At 36.6% G+C, this 16,026-nt stretch overlaps 1 protein-coding gene across 2 annotated transcripts in view; it reads right to left on the minus strand.

Moving 5' to 3' along the window:
- Positions 1-16,026, minus strand: part of cdc14ab (cell division cycle 14Ab) — a 44,792-nt gene that overhangs the window by 12,697 nt on the left and 16,069 nt on the right. For both annotated transcript variants that reach the window (XM_016462246.1, XM_016462247.1), the window contains exons 6-12: positions 11,820-11,886; positions 8,067-8,129; positions 7,441-7,528; positions 5,675-5,905; positions 4,693-4,831; positions 3,877-4,030; positions 1,144-1,244 (exon numbers count right to left, since the gene is read on the minus strand). In XM_016462246.1, the coding sequence (XP_016317732.1) occupies positions 1,144-1,244; positions 3,877-4,030; positions 4,693-4,831; positions 5,675-5,905; positions 7,441-7,528; positions 8,067-8,129; positions 11,820-11,886 (843 nt within the window). The remainder of the gene's footprint in view (positions 1-1,143; positions 1,245-3,876; positions 4,031-4,692; positions 4,832-5,674; positions 5,906-7,440; positions 7,529-8,066; positions 8,130-11,819; positions 11,887-16,026) is intronic.

The following is a 16,026-nucleotide window of genomic DNA, read 5'->3' on the forward strand; positions in this document are numbered from 1 at the left end:
AATGGCTGCCCACTGCTCCGGGTGTGTGTTCACGGTTTGTGTGTGTTCACTGCTGTGTGTGCGCACTTTGGATGGGTAAATTCAGAGCACTAATTCCGAGTATGGGTCACCATACTTGGCCACATGTCACGTCACTTATAGTATTCCATTTCAAGCTAAGCATTCAAACCAAACATCTGCACGATTAAAGTAAATTAGTATGTAGTATGCATACTAAGTACAGTATGTGTATTTTTGGTGTGCGTTAAATACCCAAATTATCTACTAAATTTGCTAAATTGGGCAGTATACCAGATTACACTGTGTAATACTGTATCCCACAATGCAACGCTCTCAACTTGATCTTCCATTTTCTGTGAGACAAATAAACCTAAGTCATGATTTTAATTACTTATTTGATCAGACTTCCAACGGTTACAACATTTTGGCACAAAATTGGGGTGATTAACTGGACTACTCACAAAGTAACAAATTAGTTTAGAATGTTTTGCATACCACTTTCACAAAAACAGTGCACAGTATAGATTATACACTGCATAGTATGCAGTGAGCTGTATGCTTGTGTTCCATTTAAAATTCAGGACTCTTAAAACCAGCGATATAAAAGCAGAAAGCAGAATGTTTCTTGAGGGTTCGCCCATCCTGAGATACAGGAAAGCATCTCTCCAAGACGCCATGTTACTATGCCAACCAGCTCTGCGCCTGGTACATCAGCGCTGTGTTCTTTTGTATTCATTTCAGCTCAGTGTCTTGCATTTAAGAGTGGAGTGGAAACACTAACCGTGGCCTGCTGTCATTTAGCTCTTCACTGAGCTAAAAGCTAATGGAAGTTGAAAGAGTCGTGATAAAAGGCTTCATTCATGAACGGAAGGAACGAGTGTCATTTATGTAATGTGACTCATTATGTTGCGTATATGGAGACCTGAATAGAAGATGTGATATTGGTCTTGGACCAGCTTTGCTTTGCTTTTTATGTCCAGGTTGGGATTCAGGCCCAGAATAGAATACTGCATCACGAAATGTACCTGAACGCAATTTATAATGCAACAAGTACGAGTTGTATTCTCAGTTGCAGGTTGCGCAATAGTTAAACCGATTAACGATTTGATTTTCCTTCAGAAGATCAAGGGAATTGTGTCTTACCTTATGGCTCCGGTGGTCGCAGACCTCGGTTGCCGTCGACCCTTTAAGGCACGCAGTTTGTCTCCTTGCGTCATACCGAGATTGTTCTCTGCATAATAGTTCTGTTGAGAGTTAGAGAACATCATTGTTTATTTACATAAAAATGTTTCATAATTGTATACACATTGTATATACACAAGTTTATTCTCTTCTCAGTCAGTTTTCAAAATTAATAAACTAGTCAAGTAGTAAATTAAGTAGTATAATACCAATATTAAAATTACCCCAATTTTGAAGTCATTAAACATTTTTATTTTTAATTTTTATATCATATTTTAAATGTATATAGTGGTTATCTCTCCAACATCATACTCTTTTTTTATGTCAGATTTTGAAAATATTAACCTGTTGAGCGGTACGATCAAAAATAATAAAATACCGATTTAAAGTAGTAAAATATAAATATTAAAATGTTGGCCAACATTGCTAAGGCGATAAATATTTTTTTATCATTTTATTTATATTAGATTTTTATTTCTTTACTCAGTGTATATGGTAGTTACTAGAGCCCGACCGATATGGGTTTTTTTGGGACCGATACCAATATTAGGGAGTAAAAAAGGCCGATATCGATATATTGGCCGATATTCTTTGTGTATATTATAGTACAATACCAGTCAAAAGTTTGGACACTTTCCCATTCATGTGTCCAAACATTTGACTGGTACTATATATAGAATACAGTATATACATAAACAGAATATATAAATATAAACACATTTTTTGCAGTGATCACTCAAATGTGGTGATCAAACACTTATAATGACATGACAAAGATCAACAGTAAAATTACAATACTAACATTTATGAATGTTGATAAGAGTTCTTGCTTTTTCTCAACTTTTACTTTGGCGGAAACACGCAGGAAGACCTCAATGCTTATTTGTGTTGATAACAGATTTATAAATGAGTCTCATTACGAATACGTCGTACGTATCGCATTGTCACATGCCTTGTAAAAATTCATAAAATGTCAGAATACATGCAATGCATGTATTAGAAAACGTAACGTTCTGCAGTTTATTTACTAATTTCACAATTTCAATCATCATACAGCAACCGGCAACATATGCCTTTCCTCTTCTCATTGAAGACATGCGATGCAGTCCTAAACTGTCTCTCGCTGTCGGTGCTTGTAATGATTTTTGCTTCTTTCTCCGACAGTTTAAATGCTTCCACACTGCTGACGTGTGTGCTGCATAATAAAGAGTGCGTGCCTCTCACTCTCGATCAGATAAGATTTTAAGCTGTCATATGGTCAAGTTACAACGTGCCCCTCAGATGTTACAATGTGTTCCACCTACGGGGCATGTTGTCACATTTCACTTCCATTTTTTGAGGGTAAATAAAGAAAAGCGTATACACTGTAATTATGAAACAAAGCGACATATTTGTACTAGACAAGTGTAAAATTACTGTGGATAAAAAAATATATATATTCTGAACCCCATGTGGATTTACACAAACTGAGAAAGTCAAAAAGTGTTACTTTGTGCCCCGCTTTCCCCTACCTCTGTAAATAAATACAATATAAATTCACGTCTCGCGCACTTTAATGCCCTTTGAATGTAACGTGTACGTTCCCTTGGAACTGGAATCATGTAGGAATTTCATGTGAAGTCCACTAAGCAGGGCACTTACGGTCGAATAAGACCACGCTTGAATGCTGCTGCCTGAACAAGAGACCCTCTATCTAGAGAGTCACTATCTCGCGAATGCGCTGGCGGATCTCCACCAAATTCGGGGGATCCCTTCAGCTCGAGGATCGAGCTGAAGGGATCCCCCGAATTTGGTGCGGATTCGCTGCGCCGTTACGGAGATATGGCCGTTCAAAGTTTCAATGGTTTTCCATAGACTTAAGCTTGAAAGCGTTTCATCCAGGTCGCCAGTAGCAAACAATGGAGCGCGCTCTGCTGGACAAACTAAGTAATTACACCATTTCAAGTATTTTATCTGCGTTATATGTTCTGTAAAAAAAATTGTCATATCGGCGGCATATTCGCCGATACCGATATATCGGCGACAGGCTCATATCGGCCGATAATATCGGCAAAACGATATATCGGTCGGGCTCTAGTAGTTACATCCCTCTTCAATATTACACTCTTTTTCTAAGTCAGGTTTTAAAAACATGAAACTATTCAGTATTAAAATACCGATATTTAAATTATAGCCGACATATTTTTTCAGGTGATAAATATTTTCATGTTTCATGGCTAATAACCGCTAAAGTGACAACATTAAAATTATGTATTATTTTCACAAATTATTAAAGGAGCATCTTATGTAAATTACTAATGAGTTATTAGGAATTTCCTTTTTGAAAATTATTTTGAACATTAATTTAAATTTCTGTATATAATATTTTACATATAATATATAATTATATATACATTTATTTAATTCAATTTGATTTATTTAGACAAAATTAAGCACTAATTTAACATTTAAACACTAAAACCTACATTAGTTGTTGAATTTAGGTATCACAACATAATCTTTGCTGCTTTCATACTGTACATTTAAATCTAAATGTAAAAAATGAGGAAATGAGCATAAGCAATTAAATATCAACCACTGTGATCTGTTAGAAATACCTAATATATTGGCCGATAATTGATATGGTACTGTTATATTGTGCATTCCTTATTTTAAATTAAAAACAAAAATAAAAATTGGCCCAGCAGGTCTCACCTCCTCCATACGGTCCAAGCTATGTGATTTAAAGATGGAGGTGTTGATGGAGAGGTTGTCCATACTGGAGATCAGGTGAGGCACAGATCTGTCCTCATACTGCCGCTGCTTGGAGCGGTGAATATCTCCATGCGCCCAGAGACTCGCCTGCTTCCTGTACAGGTACATAGAGTATAGTTCCCAATCAATGTCTTGTGCGTATCTTGTTTTGCACAAATAATAAGCCGTATGGGAAGAAATCTGGACCATTCATTCAATGCCAGTGCCAGATAATGGATACTTTGTATCCAGCACACAGGAACAGAATCTCACACTTCTCACAATGGCCTAAGGAAGAAAATATGCCTAAAGATAATGTTCAGTTGTCCCGCGGTGGGCTTTCCCTCGCGCTGCGGCCCGCAGCATCGTGTCAGCCCAACAAAACACTTGAGAGATTAACTTCAACTGACCTTCCCATGACCAGTGCTGTTTTAACTCAAACATGACAGAAGTGAACCATGGTCTGGTTATATGGCGCACGCAAGGCCTTAATAAAACACAAACGCTGAATCAGACTCAACGTACCCTCCTTTTCCCAAGTCAGAGTTGGATGATTCAGCCAAATGTGGAACATCTGCTGAACTTTCTGATCTGCTTAGCAAAGGAGTGCACTCTCAAAAAAACCTTTTACGCTTTTGACAATACACGACTCTGAGCCAAAGTTAGAGCACTTGTCAACATTATGTAAATGTAATGAACAATAAAAAGATGAAAAAAGCCTCAGGAAGGTGTTAAGAGCCCAAAAGTGGTGCATTGTGAGTCATTTTCGGGACTTACTCTTCTAGGTAATGCTGCTGGGGTCCAATAATAGAGCCGGGTCTGCAGATGCGGATCCAAGCGATGGCTTCAGCAGCCGTGAAGCGGTAGTGCTTCATCAGGTAGCAGCCAATCAGAGTCCCCGTCCGGCCTAAACCCGCTGTGATTGGTTGAAATAAGGTCATAGGTGTTTAAAATGCATATATTATATAAAATTATCTATTGAAAACTAACTGCTCTTAAAAACAAATGTTTGGGGGCTCGTTGGTGCAATTCTAAGGTATCTTAAATGGTTAGTTCACCCAAAAATTAAAATCACTCAAATTCTACTCACCCTCATGTCGTTCCAAACACGCAAGACCTTCGTTACCCAGAAAGGTAGGTAAGGACATCGTTAAAATAGTCCATGTGACATCATTGGTTCAACCTTAATTTTATGAAGCAACGAGAATACTTTTTGTGCGCAAAGAAAACAAAAATAACTATTCAACAATTTCTTCTTCAATAAAGTCGTTAATTTTTTTTTCTTTGTGCACAAAAAGTATTCTCATAGCTACATAACATTACGGTTGAACCACTGATGTCACATAGACTATTTTACCGATGTCCTTACTACCTTTCCGGGCCTTGATCGTGGTAGTTACCTTGCTGTTTATGGAGGGTCAGAAAGCTCTCGGATTTCATCAAAAATATCTTAATTTGTGTTCCGAAAATGAACGAAGGTCTTACGGGTTTGTAACAACATGAGGGTGAGTAATTAATTACAGATATTTAATTTTTGGGTGAACTATCCCTTTAAGGCCACATTACCATAACACTGATGAACATTTTGGCTCGCTTTGAGTCTGACCTCAATAATAGGGCATTTTAATGTTTAATGCTACATAAAAACAAAGCTATTTTGACAATTATCCTCTTTTTGCGCAAAATAAGTAGGTCAATGAGGCGACTCTGTCATTTGCGTGGCTGTATTTCCATGTCTTTGATTTAAGTGGTGTCTCACCCTTGCAGTGCACGGCCACCGCTCCATCCGTGCTCTCGCAGACGTGCAGGAAGCGGCGGGTGATGACGTCGCTGGGCGTGCTGCCGTCCACAAAGAACAGGTCGTAATGGTCGAAACCGGCGTCTGTGAAGCGCTTGGCGTCGTAGATCTTCTTGTTGAGGCGTACTATGTTGGTAACGTTGTGCTTGCGGAAATATGGGAAATAAGCCTCGGGGGCATGTAGAGGGTAACCTGCCACACACGAGAGCAGGAATAACATAAAATAAGAATAACATAGAATTTTTATCTATATATGTATGGTCACACTATTTAAACTATTTATAACAAACCATTAACTATGACTTTTGCCTCAATAAACGCCTAATTTGCTGCTTATTAATAGTTAGCAAAGTTGTTGTTAAGTCTAGGTATTGGGTAGGATTAGGGATGTAGTGTATGGTCATGCAGAATATGTGCTTTAAGTACTAATAAACAGCCAATATGTTAATAATAAACATGCTAATAAGCAACTAGTTAATAGTGAGAACTAGTCCCAATACTAAAGTGTTACCATGTATATATTGAATATCTAATATTTCCCATATTTAGACATAATATGGGAAGCAATGTTTCTATATTTCTTTAAAATTGCATATTTAAAAATATCTATACATTTCGATTAAATACATAATTCCCATTTTTATTATTTATGAAATATCTATATTTAAAATTAAATTTTTTGAATGAAAAAAAACATATTTAATTAAATATAAAATATATTTCCCATATTTAGACATAACAATATGGGAAATAATAATAAAATATATTAAATATACAATACATTTAACATGCTAATAAGCAACTAGTTAATAGTGAGAACTAGTCCCAATACTAAAGTGTTACCATGTATATATATAGAGAGAGAGAGAGAGATTTTTTGCTTTAAAACTGCAATCAATATTTATTAAGTTATAATGAATAAACATAAAATTACTTCGTGAATATATAATAAATCACCCATTAACCTGTCATGCAAGAGAAGATGAAAGTCCATTTAAAAATATATCTTTTAAAAAATATAAATAAATACAGCAAATATACATTTATTTAATACACATTTCTCATATGTAGATATAATAATAATAGGGGAATTAAGTTTAGGTATATATTAATTTAAAATTACATATTCTGAATTAAAAAAACAATAAATACATACAACTAACTAAATATATATATATATATATATATGGGAAATAATTTGATGAATGTTTTTAAATATAAATATGTAATATTAATTTATAAATTACTAAAATTTATATAGAAATATAAAAGATAAATGTCACTTATAAATATATTAATTAAAAAAAACTGTGTGTGTGTGTGTGTGTGTGTGTGTATATATATATATATATATATATATATATATATATATATTCCCATATTTAGACATAACAATATGGGAAATAATAATAAAATATATTAAATATACAATACATTTTCCCATTAACCTGTCACAAAAAGGAAGTACATCATACACATGTAATAAAAAAAAGAAGGACTTAAATCCCTATGAGCCCTAACTGAACCATTTGCTCTTAAAAACTACTTTTACCATGATATCTAATATGTTGCACTCTCTACTTCTGTGTGTGAATCTGAGACGTTTGTGTTTATTAAAACAAGGGTGCCCTCTACTGTCACATGTGTGTATTAACATTAAACACCATGTCTGAGAAAAGTGCATAAATTAATTCAACATTTGGCTATGAGATGGCAAGCAGCCTTACCATTCTCTATTTTACTTTTCGGATGCGGCCCGCTGAAAGCGAGAAGTTTGCCCGGGACGATCCAGTTCAGATCTCCGTTCTCGACCCGCTGGAAGGACGAAAAAAACAGAATTAAAAAGAGATGGAAAATGAATAAAGATTAAGGGAACAAGAACAAAACACAGAATTGAGCCAAGGAGGTTTGTATTACAGCCAATGGAGAATGTTTTATAATTGGCGAGTTGTGCTGTCGTAACCCCTTCAAAGCAGAGGGCACAGCAGGTGACGGATTACCACAAGCTGAAACATTTACATTTATAATACTAAAGGACAAATCAATTGAATGCTCATTTGGCGTGAATTGTTCCAGCGATTGTCTAAATAACAGCCGAGATTATAACACAGGTAGGCGACGTATAATCACGTTGACTTCAGCGAGCTGTACACGATGTGTGCGATTTAAATCAAACTGACCGAGCCGAGACTATCATTATTAGGTTAAAACGTCTTTGGTTCCCAGGTGGAATAAACACGATTATGTAACCGGCTTGAGGAACAATTAATGTAATTCTGGGTAAAAACATTGCATGCTGGTTCGCCTAATGAGCGCGAGCATGTCGCATTTCATAACAAGGGGGCATCATTACCTCGTAATGTTCGTACTCGTTTACGTCGAACGTCTCGAAGTTCAAGAATCCGTGCTGGAGGGCCTGAAAAACAAAGTTTAGAAACATCAGTCATATGCTAACTGCAAAAATGTTCATTCGTATGGTGGATTTCACCTGAAAGTCACACAAAATCCTTTATCCGTCTGGCTGTTTAACCAATTAGTCAGTGTAATGGGGCTGAAGCGGCCTGTCTGGTGCTCAGTGAAGAGCTGCGGGGGAAGACGATTAAGGAAAAGGCACATGAGTCGATAAGCCATGGCAGAGAGCGATGAGGGCCGCGTCTAATGGAGTGTCGGGTTTCTGCTTTTCACATGCATGTCTGCCTCTGACAAGACAGGTTGAAAGTGTACAAAGTGATGTTTTTGTTTTGCTGACTCTTATTCACTTAACTAATATAGAAGTAACACTGGACTTTATACTGCAAAGCGCAGTACTGATACTTTATTCTACTATGCAAAATTGACTGAAATTGGGCCTCTTAAACTATTGTTATGTTTAGCTCATCTGTGTTCAGTTTCAGAGAAAACAGAATGACAATTGAAGTTTCCTTCAATTTCAGTGTAGTTAAAGCTTTTGTAGGGATCTAAGATAAAAAAAAACGAACGTCAACCATGAACTGCTCAACATTATAGATGGACCACTTGTCCAATTTTATACATTTAATGTTTTGTAAATAGAACAAAAACTTTAAAAGACTATGAATATATAATAAATAGATATATGAAAGAATATTTTTTAAAGCTAGACATTTTAAAAATGTATATAATTTAATATTTTTAAAAGTATTTTAAAATATATATATATATATTAAGTGCATTATTATTACTATGTATTTTCTATATTATTATTATATTATATATTTAGTAAGTTTTTCTGCACTATTCTTTTTCTGTGAGGGAAAAAATTAATAGTTTAGGAAAATTGTTAAAATAAGAGTTTTTTTAAATGTTATACACACACACTGTGGAGTTTGATCCTACAACATTTTGGTTACCAGCCCAGATGTTTAACCTTTAGGCAAATCCAAAAACAAAAGAACTGCTCTCATGTTGACAAATCGGGCATTAACTCCTCTTTAGCAGCTTGGAGAGAGGCAGCAGTGGTGATTTGATCATTAACAGGATTCAGTGTTTATCACACTCACAGACGCCGTGTGTGGCTCATGCAATTAAGGAGCTGTTAATTAGAGCCGGAGGGGAGGCACTGATAAAACTGTCACATACGCCTGTCTCAAAGCAACAACTACCATCTTAACAGCAAAGCACAGGAGGGCCCAAAAGTCTTTAAAATGTAACATTTGAAAAGAATAAAGAATGTTTTGAAGACAAAAATAATATTTTTTCTTATACTTATTTTTTCAATTCTTTTAATGCATTTTAATTACTTTTTTTTTTAAATAAAAATCGTAAAACCCTTAAACTCAATTTAGTAAAATTCAATCAATTTGTTGACCATCTTGCCCGCTCCTATTAAAAATCTGAGTGCCATGATCTAATAAACAATAGTAAAGGATGGGTATGCTGTCGGAGGATGCTGCTGTTTTTCTTTGACGTAGGCTGAATGAAAAGAGAGTTTAAGTAGCATAAGGGATGTTTTTTGAGTGACAAGCATGTATTAATGCACTCAAGAACGTACGCGTTCCGTGTTTAACAAGTCTTTCTGGCGGGTCAAGCTGAAGACACACTGATACCTGCAGACGTGTTTGGCTGTTGCTGAGATACTTGCAAAACAGACGCGACTGACAAACTCACGTGAACACTATTTACCTGCCAACTAGTTTGACAACTTTAAGCAAAGAACTGAATAGAAACACATTATTAGTCTGCAGGTGGCATCCTTTCCAAACTTTAAAAGACTGATTATACGGGTTAGAAATGTTTTTAAAATGTCTAAATTGAAAATATTTAAAAAGGGAGTATTGATTGTAGTGTATAGGCATTGTGTCCCAAAAGAGGAAAAAAACTATATGAAATGTTCAAACTCGGACAAATTACCCATTTAAGAAATCAGATCGTAATTGGATTTCAAAACAAATATAGATCTGGTTTGTTCAATTCAAGTAGCCTTTTGCTATTGAGAATACAAAACAAAATGGATTTGAGTTAGATACACCAAAAAACTGACTGCCTATTTGAACAAAGACACAAAAAAGCTGTCATCATGCATGTCTTCAGCTCACACACTCCCACACCCGCAGACAGAGTCAGAGAAGGACTGTACAATAGAGGGCTGAAGAGAGATTCATTGCCCCGCAGCTCAAACTGAAGACACCTGTTGTGTTATATAAGCCATCAGCAGCATAACCTGCCTGAAGCAAGTTTTCCAATACGTAGACATAAATGTTCCTGGATGATTAAACAGTCAATTAGTATCTATGAGTATAATCCAGGATTGTGTGTATAGGTTGAGTGCTGAACCACTTAAACCTGTATCGTTCTTGCTAATGTAGGCTGATTAATGCATTTGCATTCATTTGTTAGAATTCAATTTGTTATTAGAAAATAAAAGCTCATTTACTGAAAATTAACTGTATATAATTTATTTTATAATTTATTTTTTAATTGCGGAAATATTGTAAATATTTTATTTTATATTTTGTGAAATCAAAAAGCAGAAAGCGGCATGCCTAGCGTTTTCCACGCGTTTTTAGGCGCGACATGTGAACGGCCCCTAATACAGTATAACAGGTTTAATAACTTTTGTCTTATAACAAAAATAACTGAACATTTAAATGCAATAAAGCAATACAGAAAAATGTATAAAGTTAAAAGTTTTACACAGATTAAAGTGCAAAAGAACTATAAAGACCAATAGGCATCACTTTACAATAAGACCTCATTAGTTAACCTTAGTTAATGCATTAACATTCACAATGAGCAATAGCTACATTTGCTTCAGAAGTTATTCATCTTTGTTAAAAAATACAACTTAGTTCATGTTAGCTCATTAAATAACACAGTTGCAGCTTTTGATTTTAACAACATGCTATCAAATATTAGAATTACCTTAGATTAATTAATGTTTAGAAGAATTTTTCATTTGCAGTTCATGTTAACTAATGAATTAACTAATGTCAACTAATGAAGCCCTAATGTAAAGTGTGACCAAACAATAAATAATCAAAACACTTTCAAACAATATCTACGGCATGTTGTAGTCCAGATTAAAATGTAAAAAAGTTTGAAAATAAATAGCCTATTAAATCTAAATATTTAAGTATTTGGTGCTGTGATGAACACACAAATAGCGAATACACAAATCTGAATGGCTATTTAAATAATTTAAACGCTTCAGAAACAGAAAGTAGTGCAGCTGCTTTGTTTACAGGGTTTACTGGGTAACACTGCATTTCTGCTGTTTAGCGCCATCTGCTGTCAGAGAGTGAAAGTGTTTTCATCCGCCATGCGCTTCTCATCCGTGCTTGTTTACATCAGAATGCGCATGTGTCTGTGACACAGCATACAGCGGTGTTGTGCATTGTGACCAGTTGATGGGAAAAGTATTCTTAAAATTTATTCAAAATTCAGAATAATTCGTAATAAATAATTATTGTCGGTATTTTGAAGTGCCCACGACAACAATATCGTGCATATTAATTATCGTGATATATCGCATCACCGAATACCGGCACAAACATACATACATACAGACAGACAGACACACACATATACATATGTATATATAAAATGGTGGGGTTAAAACATTTGTATAGTACTATAGTGTACATCTCACCTTCCTAATGCCTTGCAAGCAGTCGAGAACTGTCAGGTTGTATGTGCAATTCCCAAATGAAGCATCCCTGAAAGAGAAACGAGAAGGCATGTTAAAATTGCGTGGGTGTATTTACACAAAATACAATCTAACAAAAAAAAGAAACACCCACAGGAATATCAAGTCATGTTATGCACAAAGAACGGGAACATAGACACTGATTTCAAACCATTGCTCTCAGGTGGTCTGCTTTCATCCAGAGTAAACCATTACCTGCCCATGAATACAAGTAACTGGGTCAGGGCCTTTGTGTTTGGATGTGGGACTGAAGGTAAAGTGACAGGCGAGACTGTGTTGGCTTTTGTCATGTGTTTGTGAAGAAAGAAAACCTTGCTGTGGAGAGTGTACATGTGGGAAGCCAGCAACACGATGGATTACATCTACAAAGTCAAGGCAAAATTAATGTCATGGACAAGAATGTTTTGAACACTTTCAATTCAGGTTTGTTTGTGTACCTATAATGATGTCATTGGGTCAAGGGAAGCCAGGGTTGTAATGAAATGCCTAATGCCTCAGAAACTAAAAGGGGCCAATACACCATCCCTTGCTGAACGCACGTCAAGGAACAGGTTCTTTGTGTCCGCTTTAATTGAGTTTTGCATTATGCATGCGCTTAATTCGCTCTTTATGATGCAGGCTGGGTTGCATAAAAAGTGGGTCAGTGTTCTGCTGGGATCCTTTCAGAAGTCTCCCAGCGTGCCTCAATGGAAAGTATCAGGCTCCATTTACCCACACAAACACTACGTACTCGCATATGCAATCCCATAACTCCCAGAAGAGGGCATGGAGGTCTTGTGTATTGGTCCACTGCTTCAAGGTAACAAAAATCATTAGACTTGATAAGTCTATCATTAGTAGGTTTATTTCTTTAAAGTACAATGAATTATTTTTTTCTTCTTTTTTTTTTAAAGTTATATTGTTGGTGCGTTTATGCCTTTATTGTTGATAGGACAGTGACGATACGACAGGAAAGCATAGGGTAGAGAGAGGGGAACTCGGGTCGCCGCAAGGCTATCAGCGCCGACCAATGAATAGTTTTCAAAGCAATGTTTCCATTTTAAGTTCCTCAGTATTCCCCTTGAAACAAAGTATGGTTAAAGTGCCTTGCTCAAGGAAAAAATTTGATGGATTTGAACTTTTTGGTTACTAGCCCAAATGTTTAACCACAACAAGGTTATAGCACCACCAACTCAAATATGAAGAAAAACACTAACAAGCACAGTCATCTTTAAAAAAAAGAAAAGGGAGACAAGATGAAAACCCAGGCAAGTTTCCAACAGAGCTTTGCAGAAAAATTTATTTTGTTCACACAATTATCTGTACCAGCAGGATCCAAGAAATGTTTGAAGATACAGCTGGAGACTTTCCGACCAGTCAGTGGCTCATTCATCTTCCTTCCCACAGCACAGAGAAATGTTGAGCCAATCGATTTGGCTGTAGAAACACAGCGGCTTACTGGCACCAATTATAGACTTACATCCTGAGGATTATGTAATGTCTCACCTCCGGGAGTGGAGGTCAGGAGTTAGACAAACCTCATTTAAAACGGCACATCTTTGTCCACTTTTAATTTACAAATTGGACATTCAATAGATGCTTTCATTCAAGGCGACTTGCAAGGACAGTCCCCTACGGAGTAACAAAGGTCAAGTGCCTTGCACAGGGGCACATTGGTTTTGCCCCTTGTGCGGTCTGGAACTTTCGGCGATCAGCCCAAAACTCAAATCTCTAGACTAAACAACGTGACGGATAGTTTTGACTGAACAAGCAATTACAGGCTCAAGATCCATTACCATAAGTGGCAAGTCAAACAATGGTATCTCATGGGAATGCATCTACCGCAATTAGTTTCTCCAACAAAGAAGGTATCAGAGAGGGCTGGTCAATGCATTCACATATAAATCTGCTTCTTTACGGTCTTAGGCTGGGTTCAAAAAGCTGGGATAAGCAGAGCTGTTAAGCACAGGGTGTGTCCTGGGCGAGCACTGTAGAGGAGCAAAGCAGAACAAGCTTACAGATGCCAAAACCACAAGCCGCACTTTAGTGCCGTTACGTAACCACAGACGCAGACATGATTTGTTTTAGCAGATACAGATTTACGGCCACAGCAGTAGATGCTGTAATCATACAGGGTCAAAGTTCCTCAGAGACTTGGTAGGCTGGGTATCTTCATGATTCAAATATGATTTAATAAGTCCAAAAGCTTTCAATGCACATGACAACTTGGCAAGACTGGGCAATGAAAGCCCAAGAGAAGAATTCTGATTGGATTTTTATTAGTTGACCCAAGAATTGGTGGAAAAACAGACAAGAGATGACTGTATGCAAGGTCTTGGTGATGTAATGTGCCAGTGATCGAATAAGGAAGGAATACATGAGTTCATCGGATTAAATTTGGCATACACATGCAGTAGTGAAACTTTAAAGAAACAGGAACCCCAATCTCGGAAGTGAACCCTCCCCCATTGCGCATACAGGACTGGGTGTGGAGTTCCTCAAAGAGACCCAAAAGACTATATTACTCTATCATGCTATATCTGGATTAGTTGGGCTCAAATGGATGGAGAAAAAAATGGACTAGATCTTGCCATACAGGGCAGAGTAGGCCTTGCTTACTTCCTCTGGAAGACTGCCACTGCTTTCCTTTTAGTACTGCCAAATATTTGGGCAGACAGAGAAAGATTCTTCCCTGTTCTTACAAAATAGGAGAGTAATGCCAAGGTCTGAATTGTCCGCTGCAGACTGAAGCCCCCCATCCGGGTCATTAGAGGACAGTCTCCATACTAGTATAACGAACACACACCGGTTCACTAGAACATAGATTACACTGCCAACAAACCATCTGAACTATCAGGTTACTTCAAATGTCATCCTAAAAATACATTGCTTGAAGACAATAACTTCAGGTCATGTTGTGCATACCATTATTAGGTGTAAACTTGTAGGTTATGTAAGTTTATTTCCAAGTAAGCCTTGGTGTGGGAAAATGCTGCTTTGCAACCAAGATCAACGTGCAGACATTTTGGCTGGATAGCAAGACTTTGCTTACGCAAGATGGATCAAAACCTTACATTCCCAGGTTTTGTAGGGCTACTAAAAATAGTCTCAAAAAGTGGCCATCTAAAATCCATTAAAGCCCTGTTCTTGGAACAAGAAAAAAATGTGGTGGAAAAGGTGCAGCATGTTATTATTTCAGAAATATACATAACTTCTCAGCCAACATCTTGTAAATTCTTCCTTTGGTGACGTACTGGGTGTCACACAGAGCTTCACTTTATTCAATGGTATGTCCCATTCATTGTTTACCATCAGGACCCCTTCCCTCTCATAGACAACACAACTGTTTACTTTCTGAATTAACCAATTGCTAAGAATTACGTAACTATGTCGCACTGTTTGTCTCCACGAGTAGCATGGCTACAGCATCCAAGTGGGGGGCGCAGTGACAAAGCGCTTTTCTTCCCTTGCACAGCTATGCTGCTAACAATCACATCTTTGTGGAGAAACAAGAGCCCAATTAACCTTCAAGATGGAAAGAACAGCAAACAGAGTAAAAGAAGTGCCACAAGAGGCACGACTAGTAAACATACTGGAGGATTTTATACACGATGAATAATTAAAAAAAACAGCAGACTTGATGTTTCCTTCAGGACTTGAGTCTTAGTAGTTTAACCTTTGCTTGGCCACATATCAAGATCCTGCCCTAACCAGGACCATAAAAAAAGTGTACAGTTCATATTTTAAAAATGTTGTCACATTTACAATGCCAGGTACACAATAAGCAGGATAAACACTAATGTCAATAATGGTGACCTAGATGCCACTGAACATTAAAACTGGCAAAGATAAATAGTTGCTTCCCTACAAGTGCAGACAAGCCCAAGAAGCAGTTATGGTTTTTATAAACTAGGTCAGTCTCTAAATATTGTGATGAGTAAGTGCCTTGACTTGTCAGTGATGAAAAAGATTAAATGTTTAAGAAATGCCTTATGAAAGGCATAATTTCATAACCAAATATTTTATTTAATAATATTAAATAGTTTTGCACACATCAAGATAAGTACTAAATATCACTAAACACTAAATAAATGCTATACAGTGGGTACGGAAAGTATTCAGACCCCCTTCAATTTTTCACTCTTTGTTATATTGCAGCCATTTGCTAAAA

The sequence above is a fragment of the Sinocyclocheilus anshuiensis genome, unplaced genomic scaffold (assembly GCF_001515605.1).
Source record: "Sinocyclocheilus anshuiensis isolate Anshui unplaced genomic scaffold, SAMN03320099.WGS_v1.1 scaffold560, whole genome shotgun sequence".
NCBI classification, from domain to species: Eukaryota; Metazoa; Chordata; class Actinopteri; order Cypriniformes; family Cyprinidae; genus Sinocyclocheilus; species Sinocyclocheilus anshuiensis.